The sequence below is a fragment of the Gekko japonicus genome, unplaced genomic scaffold, assembly GCF_001447785.1.
Source record: "Gekko japonicus isolate JY-2015 unplaced genomic scaffold, Gekko_japonicus_V1.1 scaffold1112, whole genome shotgun sequence".
In the NCBI taxonomy this organism is placed as follows: Eukaryota; Metazoa; Chordata; class Lepidosauria; order Squamata; family Gekkonidae; genus Gekko; species Gekko japonicus.
In genome coordinates, this window is record NW_015168080.1 from 485,423 (window position 1) to 505,328 (window position 19,906).

A 19,906-nucleotide genomic window follows, 5' to 3' on the forward strand; every position below is an offset into this window, starting at 1 on the left:
CTTATTCAGACAACACAGGTGTGTACGACAACATGCATGGAAAGAGTGTGTGTCTGGGAGCATTCTGCAAATGGATCCACTCCTTATATTTGCATGTCCTTTAGAACTTGTACGCATGGAGGCTGCATGCATGTAATCTGTGCCCTACAACAATGGATGACCTTAACTATCCTTCCAAATGCCTGTTGTTTGCATCCCATCATCTGAATCAGGCTCCAGATCAGTGTTCCCTCTAAGCTGAGTTAGTGTGATCTAGCTCACAGTTTTTTAGCCTCCGGCTCACAGATTTTCATCTTCGCTCCGGGAGGATGGCTCCAGAGCCAAATCGCTTGCTCACCACTTCAATGCCAGTAGCTCACAAAGTAGAGTTTTTGCTCACAGTTTGAGGGAGCACTGCTCCAGAGACCATCATTCATGGATCATCCAGAAAAAGGGATTGTAACAAATTTAAAGGGTGCCACTGAGGAACACATGAACTTGCCTTATTGGTCCATCAAGGCCACCCAGATTGGCAGTGGCTCTACTGGGCAGGGTTGCCATCAGGGGTCATTTCCTGCAGGAGCGCACAGGAGCGGAGCTCCGGCAGTAAAGAGCCCAGGGGGCGGTCACATACAACAAGCCCCACCCCCTGCCCCCAGCAGCCCTCAGTCAGAGCAAGAAGCAGCCAGGTAAGTTGCAGAGCCCCCCTCCCAGCCCCCCGGTCCAAAACAGTCCAGTGGCACCTTTAAGAACAAGTTTTATTCAGGTACAAGCTCTCCCTGCTCTGCGAGGAGAGATCTGCACATCCCCCCCCCAATAACTAGCAATCCAAAACAGTCCAGTGGAGCCTGATCGGTGGGTGTTGCCTTCTGACACACTTCCGGTGATGTCAGGGGGTGTGGCATATGCAAATAAGTTCTGCTAATAAATTATGCTAATGAGTTATGCTAATGAGCTCCTGCACCTCTTTTTCTACGAAACAACCGCTGGTTTGTCTTCCAAACCCACCATTGGCCAATTGGCTGGTGGGGGAGCCCTGCCCATTTTAAATGTAATGTGCTCACTAGCCCCACCCTGGCTACAGCCATGCATCTCAAGGGAAAGCCACTGAGGCGCATGGAAGAGGATGCTCTTAAGACTGGAGACTATGTTAGGGGCCAGGAGGAAGCTCTCAGGGGCTGTACTTATTTATTTATTTAATTTCTAACCCTCCCTCCCCACACAGCAGACTGCTTCCCTGGCCACCAGCTGGCGTGTCTATTTTTAATCTTTGTGTGGCAGTGATTTGCAATTGTTTAGTTTTAAACTTCATTTAGCTTAGTTTAAACTTTGTATGAAATGACACCTGTGCCTGACCGACTGCCTTCTTGGATGTGTCATGATATCCAATTCTGAACTCAGAGCGTGGATCAAAAATCTACACAGTGGGGTTACATATAGCTACAGCCAGTTTGGTGTAGTGGTTAAGTGCACGGACTCTAATCTGGGAGAACCGGGTTTGATTCCCCACTCCTCCACTTGCACCTGGCTGGATGACCTTGGGCAAGCCGTAGTTCTGTTTTCTCATGGGCAGTCCTCGAAAGAGCTCTCTCAGCCCCACCCACCTCACAGGGTGTCTGTTGTGGGGAGGGGGAGGGAAAGGAGTTTGTAAACTGCTCTGAGGCTCCGAGTGAAGGGTGGGTATAAATCCAATCTCTTCTTCTTCTTCTTCTTCTTCTTCTTCTTCTTCTTCTTCTTCTTCTTCTTCTTCTTCTTCATCATCATCATCATCATCATCATCATCTAGATATAGATTGGAGGAAGACCCAGGTTTGCAGAAAAACATGAAAGGTAAGAAAAAAGGGTTTTTTAAAAAAAAACTTAAAGTTTTGATACAGATGAGAATACAACCGAGTTCTTGGGAGATTGGGTTGTGAGATCTTGCTGGTCATTTGGGGAGCTGCTATGCAATCCTCCAACCAACCTTGCGAAGGATTCCAATCCTTGGTTAATGTCAGCGGGGGGGAGGATCCTGACTAAGAAAGGTAAAAGACAGGAGGAAGGGAAGTGGGGAGGGATAAAAAAGGGAAAAGGGGGGAAAGCTAAAGGTGGGAGAGAAGAGAGAGAACAGACTGGATTTATACCCCGCCCTTCACTCGGAGTCTCAGAGCGGCTTACAATTTCCTTCCTGTCCTCTCCTCACAACAGACACCCTGTGAGGTAGGCGGGGCTGAGAGAACTCTCACAGAACTGCTCAAGGGAACAGCTCTGAGAGAACTTGTGACTAACCCAAGGTCACCCAGCAGCTGCATGTGGAGGAGTGAGGAATCAAACCCGGTCCTCCCAGATTAGAGTCCGCACACTTAACCACTACATCTAACTGGCTTTGGTGTAGAGGGGAATAGAAAAAGGTGGTTGAGTGAGTGGATAGAAACAGAAAATGCTAGGTAGGTGGGTGGAAGGGGGGAGAAGGCAAAGGGAGAGACTGCAGACACTTCCAGGGGGAGCAAAATAGGAAAAGCAAGTGGCAGTGAAGGAACAGAGGAAAGAGATCCCCCACCATGAGTCCTTGCAGTCTCCCACTCGTATGTCTATAATTAGGACGTTCCTTCAGTGGTGGTCTCTGGGTTGTTCAGGCACTGGTCAAACTCTCAAGGCATGCATTTGGGTAGTGCAACTGTTGCAGACGTCATTACATGCCTGCGCGTTATTCAATGATTCCAAGAATGCCCCAGGAAGCCCTTCTCCAGTTATCTCCTGGTATAAGAAAGGAACAAAGCCACTGGCACACTTGGGACCAATTCTCATTCTGCATTGCTGACCACTACGCATGCTGGAGGGGGGGGAAAGAGGCTAGGCTAGATGCATTCCAACCGGAGCAACCTTCTGTCACAAGAAGTATCTTCTCCTAGGAGGAACAGAGATCACGGAACGAGTCATCTCCACCGCTTAAGCAGACGCGACATGCTTTGCAGGTAGAGGCGCCAACCTTTTTGGCTGGCCTCTGCTCCTGTGCTTGGAACATTCACAAGTGACAATGCTCATTCCCATGCTGCCAAATGCGTCACCAGTACCAGATCGGGCTGCCCTTAGACAGGCTTTTGACTCCCCACCCCCCCGTCTCTTAGCGGCTCTAAGGGCAGGTCAGACAGAATAGAGAAACCAGAGTCGTCCAAGCTCCGACACACACATTGCGAGGGACGCACAGTGATCACACACGGGGGGGAGCAGGTACAGCGACCGAGGGATGCTCCTCTGGCGGACAGACATCTCACGTGGCCTGGGGAGGGATGGGTGGGGAGTCACTCATGCGTTTTGCTTACCTGCTCATGGTCGCTCGCCCACCATTGCCCATACTCCCTTTTGGAGTGAAACACTCTATTTCCGACTTGTGCTGGGCCAGCTTTCTGCCTTTGTACCTAACAAATCACGACAATGACAGGAGTGACAAAAACAGAGAGAAGTGATTGCGGGCTTGGGTGCGGGACCCTATCGTGCGTCAGCTGTGCAGAAGGGGAGGGGGTGGGGGCGGGGAAGAAAGGGACATGTGCAGAGGGTGGGCACCCGTTTCACAACCGACGGGCCTGCACATACAAACGGACTTCTTGGTCTTCTGGGAACGGGACCTCGAATGGATACAGGGGGAACTGCAAACATACATCTGGAAGCCTGCAAAGGGAAAGCAACGGCTCCCGTAGAGGTTGTGCGGCATGCCGATTCGCCTGGTGCAAAAGACCTCCTCTTGAAGCTCATTCGCCTGTTAGATGCAGCTATCGGGTTTTTTTCTGACACATGCCAAATCCTTCACCCTGAAATCGTAACCCGAGTTTAATGGCTGCTTGAGATAAGACACCATAAAGAGCGAAAAAGCTGCGGAATGAGACGCTGGACAAATGCTACTATGATAATTTTAAATATAAAGATTCGAAAGCATCTTCTTCTTCAGAGAGGTTTCCATATTAACACTTGTGGTGTTCTGTATATCGCCAAACTGTATTAAGGTCTTTTTGAAGATTGTTATACTCAGAAATCGCAAGTAGATAAATAGGTACCGCTTCGGTGGGAAGGTAACAGCATTCCATGCACCTTGGCGTTCAGTCAGGCCGGCCACATGACCACGGAAAAAGTCTTCAGACAGCGCTGGCTCTTCGGCTTGGAAATGGAGATGAACACCGCCCCTTAGAGTCGGATTTGACCAGCTTTTGAGCAAGGGAAAACCTTTTATATTCAGAGAAGACTGAAACGAAGCATGCACCCGGGATCTTCGTAATTGATTGCTACTGACCGTGCACTATATTGATTGTACTGTTTGCTATGCTATGCTTTTTTGTATCTTACTTTCTACGTTATGCTTTTGAACCTTTGCATTTGAATGATCACAGTATCATTTGTTCAGCGTCTCATTCCACGGCGCTATGCTTTTTTGTATCTTACTTTCTACCTTATGTTTTTGAACCTTTGCATTTAAATGATCATCATTTGTTCAGCGTCTCATTCCACGACACTTTTTTTGCTATTTACATTCACTGCTGGGAAGTCTCTATTTTGGTCCCTGAGATAAGACAGTCACAGGCATTGTTCCCTCTGTCACTTCCACTGAAAACAAAAAAGAAGCACACAGCACACCTTGCTTGCATTAGTAGTATTAAAGAACAGTGTGTCGTCTCCAGGGAGTTTTTGTTTTGCCCGCTAGTGAGGGAAGCAAAGCTTGAGCAGAAGAGAGAATCTGTATCCGAGAACGAAACCGGCACTGTAGTAAGAGAGCAACTGTGGGGGGTGTCTGCGTGCACGTGTCATGCTTTGGAGTGCCACCTTGCGAGTACTGAGTAGGGAAACCACAATGCAGTCTGTGGAAAGGAAACAACCGACTGTCCCAGAGACCATCGTAGCCACTAAGGACATCTAGAGCCACCAAAACACAGAAATAGGAGCGAGAAACTGACTGCGCGGCAGACTGGTGTTTGTGCAGGAGCTGCAGCATCGATTAGTATTTCGAGTCCGTTGCCCTTTCGAGAAAGCAGTGCTCGGTGCAAGGCTGTGCTGAGATCGTCGATTGGACATGAGAACCATGCAGGGGGGAGAGAGAGACGTATATACCTACTAATGCAAGTTGATTCCTACAATGAATGAAAAAGCAGATGCCGCCTGAGCTGTAGTTGAAACCACTGGAAAGATACAAAAGCAAGTCAAACCAGAGGGAACGAGCTCGTCGCTCAGAAGAGGGGGGGGGGAGGAAAAGATGAAAGAAGAAAGGAGCGTTAATCGGCTGTGTCTTCCGGCAAGGGATACAAATGTTCCCGGGGCCCTTTGGAACTTGAAGTGGTACAAACAGCCAGAATCAACAGCATGATGGATGGTTCCTGGCAATCTGATCCTATTTGAGAATTTACATCCCCTGTTTCCTATCTGATACAAGCCCTCTGCCGACACTATGCTTGAATTCTCTTCACGCAGATGGGGAAGTCCGCTAGCCTTGCATTTTGGGAGTGTGATTTGCACAATCGCATAATGTGTGGATTTTCCATGTGGATGAACTTCCAGTCACCCAGGATTCTGGTGTCTGTGAAGGGAAGCTGTACTCATATGGAAAATCCATGCCTTGCCCAATTCGTACAATGATGATCAGGTCGCTTGTAGGGAACCTGCGTGCTCCTGGTAACTTGCGGCTTGTGGGCTCCCACTTCAATTGACCAAAACACCAGAATAGTGTCTGCTGGGGGCTTCTCTGTTCAGTAAACCCAACCAGTTGCGTTATTCTGTTTGGGACTGCTTCTCAACTTGTAAGAAAGCATACCTCTGGTGGCAAGGATCCACTGCTTTTTAGAATGCTTGACCGCAGGCTCAGCCAGCATTATGTAATTCTAGACCATGCATCTGAAGAAGTGAGCTTTGATTTCACAAAAGCCTATGCTTTTGTTCGCCTTTAAGCTGCCACAGCTGACTAATGGTAACCCCTTATGGGTTTTCCAGGCAAGAGACAAAGAAAGGTGCGTAGTAGCAACCCTGCACTTCCTTAGTGGTCTGGTCTCCCATCCGAGTACCAACCAGGGCCAACCCTGCTTAGCTTCTGAGATCTGACGAGATCTGGCTAGCCTGGGCCACCCACATCAGAGACAGTTTTATTTAGCTAATATGATATGCAGCATGTTTCATTAGATGCAGAGAGATATTGTGCCTTTTCAGGTTCACTGTGATCAGAGATAGGTGTACCCCTCCGTATCTGAGAACACAAAGCACACAATTTGGCCACCAAAGATCGATATCTTGCATAGGTGTAGAATCAGTGGCACATAGTAGTGCCCTTGCAGATCTATAGTGTGCACCACCAATCACAACCAGCGCCACCGCTCACCGCATCAAGTTGCTTTTTCTTTTAGCCAATGGGCTGTCCCCAGTGGGCAGATCCTATGAAAGTGATGCATTTCAGTTTTCAGTATCTCAATAGCCCTGTTAACGTCTTACAGTGAACACACATATATCCTGCAGGTATTTCTGCTTGTAAGAAAGAGCCAATGTGCATTAACTTTGCAGCTGAAAACAGGGACCAGAACCTGCATAACTGTGAGGTTGGTATCACACAGTCTGCTGAAGAAGAAGAAGAGTTGGTTCTTTATACCCCACTTTTCTCTACCCTAAGGGGTCTCAAAGCGGTTTACAATCGCCTTCCATTCCTCTCCCCACAACAGGAGCCTCATGAGGTAGGTGGGGCTGAGAGAGTTCTGAGGGATAAACTGTGACTGGCCCAAGGTCACCCAGCCGGCTTCAAGTGGAGAAGGAGTGGGGAATCGAACCCAGTTCTCTGGATTAGAGTCCACCGCTCTTAACCAGTACACCATGCTGGTGTGTTGAAAGTAACATGAGAATTACTCAGTGTATGTATCAAAAAAAAAAAATTGTGTTCACTGCAAACAGATTGTACGTGTTTTCACTGTAATTTGTGTACAGGGCTCGTGTGTTGTTCTTTTTGAAGCATGATACAGCAAAACATTTTTGGGCACCACTGACTTGTCACCCTAAGCCTGAAAATCTCTAATGTCATTTGGAGGTTTTCAAACAGAGGCTAGATGGCAATGCTGATTCTGTGAACTTAGGCACATCATGAGGGAAGGAAGGGTTGCATCAGTGCTTAGTTCTTGTGGCCTTTCTTACATGCCCAGGGAAATGCTGATCACCACTTTGGGGCCCAGAAGCAATTGTTCTCCTGACCAGTTTGGCTAGGGACCCTGGAGGATTTTGTCATCTTCTGGGTGTGGAGCAGGGGGTCACTGGGGGTTTGGGGGGGAGATATTTGTGAATTTCCTGCATTGTGCAGGGGTTGGACTAGATGACCCTGGAAGTATCTTCCAACTCTATGATTCTAAGGCAATGTCCTGAGGATCTCTGGTGTCATTTAAGGCAACATCAACCAACCTGATGGTTCAGCGATACCCCATGAGAACTTCTGTGACTTTATTCACTAAACCTAACCTTAATTGGTGGAATGCTTCAATGATAATCCATATGTTTGTTCTGTAATATTCTACGTCTTGATCTATCTCCTAGCCTAAGCAACAGACTCTCACTAGGAACTTCCAACGTTTCCCCTTTGTGATAGTTTAGGCAATTTGCAACTTGCCTTATTTTACTGAACCAACCTGTTGTAGTCCAACACTCTCACCATGACATAGAAGTGGAGCTTGAAAGCCAGGGTGCTATAGCATGTCGGCGTACGGCTGGGGAGTCCCAGGTTCAAATCTCCACTTGGGCTAGTCATGTTTAGCAAAACCTACCTCACAGGGTTGTTGTGAGGAGAAAAATGAGGAAAGGGAGAAAACCTTGCAGGCTGCTCTGAACTCCTTGGAGAAAGGACAGGATTAAACAGGAGATACAGATTTACAGCTGATGTGGCCGCGGGAGGGAAATTTCATTATGTTTATTGATTGAGCGCTGGCGTCTCCTTCGTCCCTGGTTGGGCTCCAACAAGGGAGCGAGTCCTCGATCACAAAGACGAGTCAGCCTAATGAGAAATAACTGCCTTGAAAAACTGCAGTGGTGGAAATGAAAAATTGGCAGGTTTCAGTGGGTGGCCCGGAGGGGAGCGAGAGGAGTCTTTATCGATGTACCTGCGGCGACCAGCCCCCGCGGAGATAGGTCGAAACAGGCTCTGTGCAAGCAAAGTGCATTCCTACGCATAGCTACTCAGAAATAATATTTCCTTCCTAGTAATTGGAGTTACAAAGGCAACCTTATCAACTAAAATCACTTAAGGATGCATTCAGACATCACTTTAACCAATGGGAGGTCTCGGTCTCTATCTATGCCTGCCTGCCTGCCTATCTGCTTATCTATCATCCATCCATGCAACCATCCACCCACCCAATCCACCCAATCCACCCAATTCATCCACCCAATCCATCCACCCAATCCATCCACCCCATCCATCCACCCAATCCATCCAATCCACCTATCTATCCATCTATCCATCTATCCATCTATCTATCCATCATCTATCTATCCATCATCTATCTATCTATCTATCTATCTATCTATCTATCTATCTATCTATCTATCCATCCATCCATCCATCCATCCATCCATCCATCCATCCATCCATCCATCCATCCATCCATCCATCCATCCATCCATCCATCCATCCATCCATCCATCCATCCATCCATCCATCCATCCATCCATCCATCCATCCATCCTGTCAAGTCCCAACTGACTTATGGTGACTCCAGCCAGGGGCTTTCAAGGCAAACAAGAAGCCGAGGCTGTTGGCCACTGCCTTCCTCCGCAGAGTTTTCCTTGGTGGTCTCCCATCCAAATGCCAACCCAGCTTTGCTTCTGAGATCTGATGAGATCTGGCTATACCGTGCTGCCTTCCCTCCCTGTAGGATATGCATATCCCGAAAAGTTTGCTGGGCTGGGAGGAATATTTCTCCTTCCCCTCTCTCTTCCTGCATGGAGAATCTTGGATAGACAGTAACACCAGTTATCCGGTGATGTTATTAATACAGGTACAAGGGTTATCTGGAGTGAGTCCTCCCGTACCAACGACCCTGTTCACTCGTTGCAATAAAGATGGGTCCATCCTGCATGTACAGGCACACCCCTGTTTGCGGGAAACAGCTGACATGTGTTCACTTTAAAAATTAAAAATGGTGCAGTATTTCTAGTGCTTTCACAGTCTCTGAGGCCTTGCAAATTGGAAGAGTGTTGTCTAGGGATAAATCTCTCTCATGCAGTTCTCTGAGGACATTATCTCTAATACCGCAGAAGATTCTACCCCTTATCAGAGAAACTTTCAAGTCATCAAAGCCACCCCTTTTTACTAAGCCCTCTTAATTCTGTAACATACCCATCCATCGATTGATCTGATTTTTGTGTGCATGTAAAAAAACTTCTTTATCCCAAACGTTTCATTCTTCTCAGGCACGCAATATTATTCTTCAAACTGATCCATCATTACTTTATTTTTATTTTTTTCACTTTCCGCAAACCAGGCGCTCTGCCCCGGCTCACTCCACTCACCAACCCCCATAACTTTCTGCCCTCACCATATTTGTGACATTCTAGGGCTGTTAGAAGAGACAGTTCACAAATGGGATTCTGCTGTGCCGCATCTGAAAATATTGTTTGCTACAGATCGATGGCCACAATCCAACACAAAATTAAACATTCTTTTTATCCATTTATTTCAATAAGCCATCTGAACTGTGTGCCAGAGCTTGGCTAATGTCTGACAATTCATGAACTCGCTCTTCTAAAGCGTTCCCTTTAGAAAATAGGTTGATGAAAGAGCATGCCATTTTGTTCATACATCTAGACAACCCCCCTAAGTAGCAATAGATTATCGAGATGTACATATGTATCATATTTAGGGTTACACGGTGAGTAATATCATAAAAAGAAGCTGTAAAAAGAAAGTCTCGCTTAGGAAATCTAAACTAATCAAATACTAGTAGCTTGTACTTGGCTTTAGATATAGTTTCCCAATCAAAGATGTCAATGTCTATTTTATCTAAGATAGGGTACCAAATATTTAGAGGATTGGAAAAATCACTCTCATTTTGGTTATTGGAATGATAATTTGAAAAATTGTCCAACATGAATAGATCCCATACTTTCTTTTTACAGCTTCTTTTTATGATATTACTCACCATGTAATCGTTGACAGAGAGTCGTAGTTTTGTATTGTAGTTTTTTATATTAAAAATAAATTATTAAAAAAATCATATTTATTTATTTATTTTATTTATTTATTTTGGGACTTATACCCCGCCCTATCCAAACGGCTCAGGGCGGCATATTTAGGGTTGCCGGCCTCCAGGTGGGACTTGGGGACCCCCCCCGAATTACACCTTGCCTCCAGACTACTGAAATCAGTTCCCCTGCTCCATCCCCAAATACCCAGGAGTTTCCCAACATAGATCCGGCAACCCTACCCCCCTCCATCCTCTGCCAGTGGCTGGGGGGGGGGACCTGGCAACCCCAGCCAGATTTCAGTGTGTGTTTTCAAATTTTGACAACCGTCTATGTCTTTTTTGTTGTTGTTCCCATGCTTTGTAAAATCTGTTTTGTTAGTATTTTTCCAGGTTCCCCCCCCATTCTACATATTTTCCCCCTCATTCTACATATATATATGTACATATATATACATAAAATATGGATACTTCGTGGTAAGAAATCAATACAATACACATAAAAACCAGTGTTCCCTCTAAGCTGAGTTAGTGTGAGCTAGCTCACAGTTTTTTGGCCTCCAGCTCACACGTTTTTTGTCTTTGCTCAGGAAAGATGGCTCCAAAGCAAACTAATTTATGCAGCAGCCAAATTGCTCTCTCTCAACTTTAAGAGCCATTTTGGTGTAGTGGTTAAGTGTGTGGACTCTAATCTGGGAGAACTGGGTTTGATTCCCCACTCCTCCACTCGCAGCTGCTGGATGACCTTTGGCAAGCTATAGTTCTGTCAGAGGTGTTCTTGAAAAAAACAGTTTCTGTCAGAGCTCTCTCAGCCGCACCTACCTCAGGGGGTGTCTGTTGTGGGGAGGGGAAGGGAAAGGAGTCTGTAAGCCGCTCTGAGACACCTTTGGGTAGTGAAGGGCGGGGTATAAATCCAATCTCCTCCTCCCCCTCTCCCTCCTCCTCCTTGCCAGTAGCTCACAGAATTGTTGCTCATAAGATTCCACAACTTAGAGGGAGCACTGATCAAAACATCTATGTATTTCTTGACAAAAAAAGTATTCAGTATGCAAGGGGAGTTTTCATTGTGTTTGCTCCACTTAGGAGCAAAGCAGGACTCAAAAGCGATATTCAGTGCTGAACTGAAACAGAAAATTCAAAAGAATTCCTGGCAGATTACAACAGAACGTTATCTAGATTCTTTTAAACATACAGTTGCCAAACCTTGAGCCTGAGCTTGTTTGGAGGTTCTAGCAGGGAAGCGCAGCTATCGTATACCCTTGACCAAAGAACGGTACACTCCTTCTATCTGGAATGGTCGTCCTCTTCGGAGGGTCGCACACAGAGCGGTGAGGGAGGGAGGGAGGGGACACCCGCCTAGCCAGCCAGATCAGCCGAATCGACCCTGGCGATCGATGGGGTGACAGATGTCACGGCCAGATCTCCCTCACATCCCAGTTGCCAAACCTTTATTGCAGTGAACTGTGTCAGCAAAAATTGAGGAAAAGAGAATGACATCTGCCTCTTTGGGGCGCCATTGGGCACAAAGGCTGGGGAATGAATGAATGAATAAATAAATAGAGTTGCTGGCTGAAGCCCCGCCCCCCAGTCTATCAATATATCTAATTCTCAACATGACTCTATCTGTGGATGAAGAAGAGAAGAAGAGATTGGATTTATACCCCGCCCTTCACTTGGAGTCTCAGAGTGGCTTACAAAGTCCTTTCCCTTCCCCTCCCCACAACAGACACCCTGTGAGGTGGGTGGGGCTGAGAGAACTCTGACACAAACTGCTCTTTTTCAAGGACAGCTGTGCCAGAGCTTGTGACTGACCCAAGGTCACATCAGCAGGTGCAAGTGGAGGAGTGGGGAATCAAACCCAGTTCTCCCAGATTAGAGTCCACGCACTTAACCACTACACCAAACTGGCTTACATACTTTCATATCACCAGAGATTGGTGATATGAAAATGTAAGACAGATCTTTCTACAAACCTTAGTAGAAAAATCTGAAATCGAATAAAATAAAGCCTCTCAGAATCAGCACTTGTATTTTTAAGTAATTAACGTCCTCTGAGTTCGAAGTGGTCATGGTAATAACCTAAGAACAAATGAACAGCCCTGCTTTGGGTTGCCAGGTCTCACCTTGGCCGGAGCGGGGTATTTGGGGGGCATTCTGGGGGTAGGTGGGGACATCGCACGGGGGATGCTCTGGTATTTGGGCAAATTCTATGGTTTTTCGGCCTCAAAACCATAGAGTTTGCCCACGTACCAGAGCACCCTTCCTGCATGACTTCCCTGACACGATGACTTCACTTCCAGGTGACGTCATCACATCAGGGATGTTGCGCAGCGGCGACCCTGTTTGGGGGTGGGGCTTCCCTCACCGGCCAGCTGGCTGGCGGTGAGCTGAAGTTCTGAAAATTTGGGGTTTTCCGGGGGAATGGTCTAGTCCAGCTCTGATGTCTAGTCCAGCATTTTGTCTCACACAGTGGCCAACCAGTTCCTCTGGATATCCAACAACAGGGCACTTAGGGGTCTAAGTGTCCAACAGAATGAGGCGGTAATGCGGCTGCAGAATGCTGGGTTGGTAGGAAGGGAAGGGCTTGGGGAGAGAAGAGACCTCAGCATGTCATCGCACCCACCCTCCAAAGCAGCCGTTTCCTCCAGGGGATCTGATCCCTGCAGTCTGGAGATCAGCTGCGATGCCAGGAGATCTCCAGGCCCCACCTGGAGGTTGGCAAGCCTGGTCTTCTGCCAGCCGCTCTCTCGCAAAATACGGGCAACTGTACTGACCTTCACGGCAAAGCCCGTTGCAAAGATCACGCCAGATGGCAGATAAGAAGCACGCTGACTGCATTAAAGTGCTACATAAATGCATTTTAGGTCAATTTCAAAACAACAACAACACATAACTTCTGAACTTGATGAAACAATATGCTCCCCTCACGCAGACAAACACTTTGCATCACTCAGTTTTAAAAAAGAAGGTTTAATCAAATTTATGCCCACAAAAACATTCCCCGGAGAGAACCGGAGCTCAGCATGCAAACGAACATCCATTGTAATCATAGCCTGTGTGAAGTTCAATTCATTACATGATGGATCCCTTTTTTAAAAAAGAGCCATTCATCACAACCATTCGGGCCCGATATCCTTCACGCGGTTTCACAAATATGTCCCAGCTAGGCCTTTGCAATCCTTATATTTTTCATTAATCACATTATCAAACTTGTCAAGAGGGATACCCGGAATAAATAACCCTGGAGAATGAAGGAGATGGATCATCCGCCGTCCTCCAACGCCACAGATATCACAGGAGGACAACTTGCTGGGGAAACAAGCCACCCAGAAAAGAAGGTGCTGAGAAGAAACTCTAATTTTCCAAAGAAAGGAAACTTCCTTTCACAGGGGACCTTTCTACACTCTCCTTTTGATCCATGTTCTTGTTCACCGAAGTGTCCTACGAGAATTCAACCTTCTTTTTAATCCAGGGTTTCTTCCCATTCTGCACTAAAACTGAATTCGACCTTCTTTTTATTCCGGGTTTCCCCCCCCCCCATTCTGCATTACATTCCCTCCCTTCAGGTGGCTCCAAACCACATTCACATACTCCGGGCCAACGCCATACCGACTGCAGTAAAGGGTCATGTGCCCGGCATGACTAAACACCAAGGCGCACGGAACGCTGTTACCTTCCCACCGAAGTGGTACCTATTTATCTACTTGCAATTTCTTGCTTTCGAACTGCTAGGTTGGCAGGAGCTGGAACTAAAGACGGGAGCTCACCCCGTCTTGCGGCACACTCGGGTCTTGAACTGCTGAACTACCAACCTTCCACAGCCTGCAGTTCAGCGTCTCAACCACTTGAGCCACCGCAGCTCCTACTGACTGCAGAGTCACCCCTGAATGGCCATAAAACGACTATAAATCTATGCAGAAGGAACCATAAAACCGAGAGGTCAAAAGAAGTGAAACCGGCATGCAGTGTGGAGGCTACCATAAAACCCGACAATTAAAGAAAGTGAAAGTAGCCTGCAATGCAGAGGGGAATTTCTGTTCCAATGTGGGCTTGGTATTAAGACAGCGGAGCGAATGCTAGATGCAGAATGGGCCTTGGATGCTGTTTTGCCGTGGACTTAAATTGCCTTGACTCGAACACTGAGGAAAATCCAGACTGGCAGGCAAATGCAGAATGGACCAGGGTTGAAAGGAAACGCTAATCTTCCAAAGAGATCAGAAAACCCCAAATCCTGATACCTCTCGAGGCATCTAATTGCATGCAACAAGCAAATGGGGAGGAATTCTGAAGGAAGCAACTCCCAGTGGTACCAAAAGTCACATCCAGTCAGTCAGTGGGACCAAGACGGTCATCAAGACTATGACGGGTATGTGCATTGAGAAGCACACTTGTCTATAGGGCTGCCAAATGCCCCCGGGGGGCGGAATTCCCCCCGATTTCCGCCCCCCCGGAATCGGGGCCCGGGGGAAACCCCACCCTCGCGTGCGCATCACCCGGAAGTGACATCGCATGCTGGGGGCGGGGCCATATGTGCCACTGAATCACAACCAATTTATAGTAACCTCAGCAAGGGTCTTTCAAGGCAAGTGAGAAGCAGAGGTCATTCGCCATTGTCTGCCTCTGCAAAGATTTCTTGGCATCTCCCACCCTAAGTGTACTTTCAAAATTAGTCTCCCCTGAGAGGCTGTGGTCCAGTGATGGAGCATCTGCTTGGCATGCAGAAAGTCCCAGGTTCAATCCCTGGCAACTCCAGTTAAAAGGATCAGGTAAGAGGTCACATTAAACACCTTTCTCTCTGACCCTGGAGAGCCGCTGCCAGACTGAATGGACAACTCTGACCTCAATGGACCAATGGCCCTATTCAGTATAAGACAGCTTCATGTGTTGATGTGTCCGTGTGTAATAGAAGGGGTTGTATATTTTGCTTTTCCCCTCCCCTCCCCTTATTCCAGTTCTCTGTCTCCCAAAAGATCTATGCAGTAATCCATATAATGATCAAGAAGAACAAAAGTACTTTTCTCCCTTTCTCACAACACAAGAACTCGTGGGCACTCAATGAAATTGCTGAGCAGTCGGGTTAGAAGGGATAAAAGGAAGTACTTCTTCACCCAAAGAGTGTATTAACACATGGAATTCACTGCCACAGGAGGTGGTGGCGGCTACAAGCATGGACGGCTTCAAGAGGGAATTGGACAAACATATGGAGCAGAGGTCCATCAGTGGCTATTATCCACAAGGTATAGATAGGAACTCTCAGTCTGGGGCAAGGGATGCTCTGTATTCTTGGTGCTTCGGGGGGAGGGCAACAGTGGGAGGACTTCTCATGTCCTGGCCCCACTGCTGGACCTCCTGATGGCACCTGGTATTTTTGGCCACTGTGTGACAGAGTGTTGGACTGGATGGGCCTTTGGCCTGATCCAACATCTTATGTTCTTATGTTCTTATACTATTGGTCTTTCTTTTCCCAAGTGCAACATGTCTTTAAAACATCACATTGTACCAACGTGTCATGGTGTGATTTGAAAACTTCTCAGTCTGGTCTGCTCTTGGCAACAGCTGGTTTGGATACTTAGTGCTGTTTTTTCTCTCCGGTTGATGCTGCCCTAAAATTCCCCAGGGGATTTGGTACTGATTGACAGTCGTGCACTCAGAACTGGGAACTGGGCAGCATTAATGCGGTAGCTTTGAATTTCCGAACTGCTCAAATGTCTTTTTGGAATTGCACATTTTGTGTCCTGGTACACATTTTAAGAAGTCCAGGAATGGGAAGAAACTATTATTCATATCAATTTTGTATCAGAATGTTCATTGATTTTTGAGGATTCTTATGTACTTTTAAACTTTCTGCCCATCTCTTGGAGGCTAATTCATGGTCGAAGGAAATGGATACTCTAGGGTTGTCAAGTCCCCCCGGGGGGGCAGGGAAAACCCCACCCAAGAGGCCTGTTCCCTGCCGGCAGGGATTGGGCCATTGGAGGGGACCCCACCCCCAAAGCATGCGACGTGCCCGGCATGAACACATCACCAGGAGGTGACGTAATCGCATCGGGTATGTTGTGGGGGGATGCTCTATCATCCGAGGGAAAACTCTATGGTTTTCCCTTGTATGATTGTGGCCCCGCCCCCAATGTGCCTGATGCCAGGAGACTCCAGGAGACATCCTGGACTCCCCCCGCTATTCCTGAGGTAGGACTTGGCAACCCTAGGACCCTCCGGGGCCTTAGTACAGCTAAAAGATATTACAACACGACAGAGATAAAAGCCCCCCTCCAGTAAATCAATGGATCAAGGACCTTAGAATTCTATTAATATTTGAACACGTGGCATATAGATGGCAACTGCGCATGGACTTAGTTTTGGATATTTGTAAATCATACTCATAGAATCACAGAGTTGGCAGGGCCCAGACAGGCCATCTAGTCCAACCCTCTGCTCAATGCAGGATCAGCCTAGAACATCCCTGACAAGTGTTCATCCAGCTGCTGCTTGAAGACTGCCAGCGAGGGGGAGCTCCCCACCTCCTGAGGTAGCTGATTCCACTGTTGCACAACTCTTACTGTCAAAACGTTTTTCCTAATATCCAGCCAGTACTTTCCTACCCTTAATTTATACCCATTGCTGTGAGTTCTCTCCTCTGCTGCCAACAGGAACCGCTCCCTGCCCCCCTCCTCTAAGGGACAGCCCTTCAGATACTTCAAGAGAGCAATCCTGCCCCCCCCCCCCTTAACCTCCTCTTCTCCAGACTGAACATTCCCAAGTCCCTCAGCCTTTCCTCCTAGGGCTTGGTCTCGATAAATGTTTTAAAGAAAATTATTTGTAGATCCGCCGCCACCGCTGTTATAATTTGCCTTTGTCTTTATGTATTGTTTTTGTTTTCTTTTTTCTTTTTAAATCTTACTTAATTGTTGGGTTTTAGGCTCCCCTCCGTGTTCTTTTTCTTCTGTGTTTTTTAAAGAAATAAACACATACATTTTTAAAAGCCCTGGAATGTGGCTTAGAACCCAACATCCTCTTAGGGCTGCACTCTACAAGATGGTAGACACTGGTCAAGCTATCTATCAAGGAAGCCTGTCATTTTTATTCTTCTGCTCAGAGAAGAAGCCTTATTAAAATTCCAGGGACAGCCAGGGTTTCCTGGAACACACTAAAAAATACCCACAGTCCTAATTCAAAATAAGGTGATTATGCACGCTTCAAAAATATATATTTGTTTGAAGGTCCCCACAGAAGATGTGATGGTTGGTTTGACAGCCATTTACACTGTACTGCAGTGGGCATGGAACAGGGGTCACTGGGTGGGGGGAGGTATTTGTGAATTTCCTGCATTGTGCAGGGGGTTAGACTAGATGACCCTGGAGATACCTTCCAACTCTATGATTCTATAATTCAATTAATGATGGGTTTTCAAATGCCACAACATCCTAAAATAATCCTATTAAGTTTGTGGGATGAATATCAGATACCTAACCATAACCGAGATTTGGTCGCAGTTATGTTTACAGCAGCAAAAAATGTTCTACCAACTATACAATCTTGGTTACATAAGGTTTGGGATTATTTTGTTTTGGATAAGTAGACTTATGAAGTTTATAGTAGTCGTTCTATAGGGTCCAAGTCAAAGTGTATGAAGAAATGGTTGCCCTTTGTCAGAAGAGATTTCAGTACCAGAAGTACTAAACAGCTCGTTGATATACAAATGAAGGATATTGTTCTTTTGACCTTACATTGAAATGTATAGTCGGACAGTATTATTTTTAATTAATTATTGTCAGAAAGTTATTGTGTAATTGTTATATAGTATATGTAATCTTTTATTGTTGGCAATTTAATTTTTTTTTTAAAAAAAAACTCTATGATTCTATGATTAACTGGAAAGGTGTTTTAAAATTAAGTTGTAGAGTGCATAAACTTGCTAAGCTATGGTGGCGGTCACACGCGTGGGAGCTCTTTTTGTAGCAGGAACTCCTTTGCATATTAGGCCACACACCCCTAATGTAGCCAATCCTCCAAGAGCTTACAGAGCTCTTCTTACAGGGGCTACTGTAAGCTCTTGGAGGATTGGCTACATTAGGGGTGTGTCACTTAATATGCAAATGAGTCCCTGCTACAAAAAGAGCCCTGCGTGAGATAACGTGAGGGGGAAGCGAGGCTATTTCCCCCGGAGGAATTTGACCCGCAGTTGTGTGATCACACAGTACTTTGAAGCTGCAGGGGCAGCCCGCCACTGCATGATCAGATGCAACCACGGGTGAGTTGGGGGGGGGGTTTGCCGTTAGTTGCTGATGCGCTTAAACGGGGAATCAATGAATCGTATCTCTGCACTGAGGGCTCCCTATGGAGTGTGCAATGATGCGCATACTGAGAAGGCGGGGAAAACAATGGCACGGAGTCGGGATGGCCTGATCAGACCACCCAGATGCCATGAGAGCGTGCCAGAGCGATCAGACAGGAAAAAGTCCGCCCGTGGCCCGTAGCAACCCGTTTGCTACCGGACTTTCCCTGGTGTCTTTTTACTCCACTTCTGCGGCGGAGCAAAACGGGTTGCCGATGGGTGTGGGGCACTTCCCAGATGTTTGTGTCTGATCGCACCCTTTAAATCCACCTGACATTCGTGCCTATGGTGCGGCTAATTGTCCGTGTGATCACGACCTAAACTTGTGATGAAATGCAAAGACATGCTAGGTTTGCCAGCTCTGGGCTGTGAAACTGCTGGAGATTTGTGGGAGGATCCTGGAAAGGGCAGGGCTTGGGAAAGGGAGGGAGGGACCGCAATGCCACGGAGAACTCCCTCCAAAGCATTTTCTCCAGGGAAACTGATCTCTGAAGCTTGGATCAAGTGTAATCCCGGGAGATCTCCAGGGCCCACCCAGAGGGTGGCAACCATGAGCCACACAGATACAGCAGAACAGCCAGCGGCCTTTGGCAAGGCCAGTAACCAGACAATGTCCTGATAAATTCATTCTTACATCTGACTCCAGGTGAGAGTGAGCAAGACTCAAAATGACAGTGTTGGCCGGTTCTTAGGGTGCAGTGACAACTCTTAACCAACAGAGGGAAATAGAGGGAAAGAAAAGTCCTGGTTCTGCAATCCCATTGTTTTATTTTCATTGGAGTATTCCATTGGAAATTTGTAGATGTAGACGTAGGATTTATGGAAGCAGTTTGCTTGCAAAAATTTGACATGGAAAATGGCCCTTAGCACCTGCAATACAGGCAAAACAAGTGGACAATGGAGATTTCATGTAAGTGTTGGAAACATGTGTGTTGCAAGGTCTAAATTCAGTCATTATAGGGGAACCTGACTCAAAGCCAATGGGGAGAAAGCCTGGGAAACTGGAGCCTATTTACTAACAATCATTGGTTAATGTATTCGGGTGATTTCCTTCTAGGGTCAAGAAGAAAAAAGAATAGGGCTGCCAAGCCACGGCGGGGGATCTGCACATCTTCACATGATCCCTGCCGCGGGGGACAGTGATACGCATTGCACTGCCGTCGCCAGGATGTGACGCTACGCGTCGCTCTGGCAACGGGGCTGTTTGGAGTCCCGTTGCCAGAGCGATGGATAGCATCACATCCTGGCGATGGCGGTGCATCGCGTATCACTGTCCCCCGCGGCAGGGATCTTTTGAAGACGTGCAGATCCCCCGCCGTGGCTTGGCAGCCCTAAAAAAGAATCTCCATTACCAACCGTGTGGTCAGTCTGTCTGTTGTTGTGCTTGTAATAGTAAGGATGTAGTCTTAAGTGTTTGTTGTTTTGTAGATTT

The 19,906-nt window shown here is 46.9% G+C and overlaps 1 protein-coding gene across 1 annotated transcript in view; it reads right to left on the bottom strand.

Moving 5' to 3' along the window:
• GRM5 (glutamate receptor, metabotropic 5) overlaps window positions 1–19,906 on the bottom strand; it is a gene marked incomplete at its 5' end in the record, with an annotated part of 96,278 nt that overhangs the window by 16,347 nt on the left and 60,025 nt on the right. Inside the window, one exon of the mRNA XM_015414683.1 lies at window positions 3,282–3,377. Within this exon, the coding sequence (XP_015270169.1) occupies window positions 3,282–3,377 (96 nt within the window). The remainder of the gene's footprint in view (window positions 1–3,281; window positions 3,378–19,906) is intronic.